At 18.4% G+C, this 2,344-nt stretch overlaps 1 protein-coding gene across 9 annotated transcripts in view; it reads right to left on the reverse strand.

The window, feature by feature from the left end:
- The window catches only part of LOC102681532 (ankyrin repeat domain-containing protein 39-like), an 8,449-nt gene that overhangs the window by 1,852 nt on the left and 4,253 nt on the right, over positions 1 to 2,344 (reverse strand). For 2 of the 9 annotated variants that reach the window (XR_422773.2, XR_422774.2), the window contains exons 4-5: positions 956 to 1,194; positions 309 to 520 (exon numbers count right to left, since the gene is read on the reverse strand). The exons of 3 other annotated variants lie outside the window; for them this stretch is intronic. Coding sequence is in view for 4 of the 6 variants with exons in the window: in XM_031514166.1 (XP_031370026.1) it covers positions 417 to 520; positions 956 to 1,154 (303 nt within the window). In the remaining 2 variants the exon portion in view is untranslated. Of the gene's footprint in view, positions 1 to 272; positions 521 to 954; positions 1,226 to 2,344 lie in introns of those variants that run through there. 4 more of the 9 variants (XM_006623579.2, XM_031514166.1, XM_031514165.1 and 1 more) reach the window with 4 other exon arrangements.

Below are 2,344 nucleotides of genomic sequence, written 5' to 3' on the forward strand. Positions count from 1 at the left end.
CATATAAAAATGAACTGAAGACTTTTTTAAAATTTGCTTGAAAATTGCAAAAATTAAATGCATTTAATATACATTTCGATGTATGATTGTTTTAATCTATTATATATTTTTTACGAATATAATATGTGAAAATATAATATGCCAAAATTTTTCATGAAAAACTATTAATACAAATATATCCCATAAAAAGTACATATCTCGAGAGCAAGTTAAAAAATGTTGATAAAAATTTGATAATGAAAGTGAACTTCATATACTACGTGTTTTACATGTATAAATTTTTCGTATATAAATAAATAATATAATACTTTTTTTTTCAATCTGCATGCATATTAGCAAGCTTACTCGCATTTGTCTTGTATATAAGTAGTATTTTTCTCTTATAAATATAATCCTGAGAATATAAATTGTTGACTTTACAATTCTCTTTGCAATGTCCAAAGTATTTCGGCCTCCCCCGTGCTACAAATAACTCGATATCCTAATTCTGCCAAGGCATTAATGATGGAAAAAGGTGGTCCTGTAATAAATTTTATTGCTCAAATTAAAAAAGAAATATCGTATTAATAAAATATATTAATGTTGAACTTCGATAAAATATTTGAATATAATATCTTAAAAAATATCATTGCTATTTTATTATGAATTTATTAATATATAATATTCTTATAATAAATTCAATATTTTATTGTTAAAAATTTAAAACTAATTTTAAATTTTAAATGATAAAAATATAATAAATATTACCAAGAAAAAACTTTAATCATAAATCTATTTTTATTATTAATTTCCTGAGATAAAATATATTATTTAAAAACTGCAATTGCATATTTCTTTGAGAGATATTTTTTATAATACTTTTACAAATTATATCAAACAATATTTCAAGAAATTGATTAATTAAACATAAAAAAATTATTCTGTGAAAAAAGTATAAAAAGTAGGTAATGGTAACCTTTAATCATAACACCGTTGACCACATCTGATCCAGAATTCGGAAAACGCTTGGAAAGAGCCAAAATTTCATCCGAATTTAAACCAAAGACAACACAATCATTCGCAAATGGAGATGCTTTTACACCAACATAATAGTAATTTTCATCATTTATTACATTGGCTAATTTTCCGATCATTGCATTTCCTGATTGCGACATTGTTCAGTTAAAAGGGGTTGCTAGACTTCGTTGTCTTTTACTGTTAAAAGAAAAATATTGCTTCTAAAATGCTGTTGGAAAAAATACAAAAATATTTTGTATCTTTTTTATTTTCTCTTATAAAGAAAAAATTCTATTAGTATTATGTTTCACATTAAATAGAGAAAAAATATTTCTTCTTAAATTGATAAAATGATATTATACACAATAATAATTAGTATATATAATTTCCTAAATAAAAATCGAATATTTCTATATTAACAAAAAAAAGAAAACATATAATTATATATATAAAAAAAGTAAAATTATATTTATATAATATAATTTTATAAATTTAAAATTTAATTTTTTTAATATAGCAGAGGAAAAGATAAGTTATTACATATATGTTAATTAAAATAATATATTCTAGTAATATAATTATAATAATATATATTTCTAATATATTACTTAAAAATTATACAAAATACATTATGACAATTTTATTTAAATTTAAAAAAAAAATTATATTTCATCCTAAATTGATAAATTGATAACAATATTTTCTTCATTATAATTTATATAATGAAAGAAATAAAAATATAATCATATGCATAAAAATATAATTATATATATAATTCAAGTATATCCATTCAATAGATAAAATTTGTTATAAAATTAAAATACAAATGAAATTGTTTTTATTTCTATTTCATTTAATTATCCTTCTTATTTTTCTTTAAATTATATCAAACAAGTTTCACAGAACCCAATAAACTTCAGATTAAACTATTAATTAAGTAATTTTTTTTAGTATCATTATTTTCAATTATACTATCTTGATTGATCTAATTCCATTTATTATTTTGTATCATTAAAAATGCATATTTTGTTATTACTGTTATATTTATAAGTAATATATAATATATATAATAATATATAATTTTTTATAATTCCAATTATCTAAATCTTTTAAATCTTTTATAAACTATATATAATATTCTGATCAATTGGTAATTTGTTTTAGTTAGTGTATTGTATTTATTTTATATTGTTATTTATTTTATTATTGTTATTTATTTTATATTGTTTAAATTATTAGATTTATGTTTCTTAATATATCTATATATAATATATAAAAAAAATTAATTTAATATTTTCTGAATACTTTGGACATTTTTCTTATATATTGTTCCATATTAATGGTACTT

Source organism: Apis dorsata, unplaced genomic scaffold (assembly GCF_000469605.1).
Source record: "Apis dorsata unplaced genomic scaffold, Apis dorsata 1.3 scaffold_919, whole genome shotgun sequence".
NCBI lineage: Eukaryota > Metazoa > Arthropoda > Insecta > Hymenoptera > Apidae > Apis > Apis dorsata.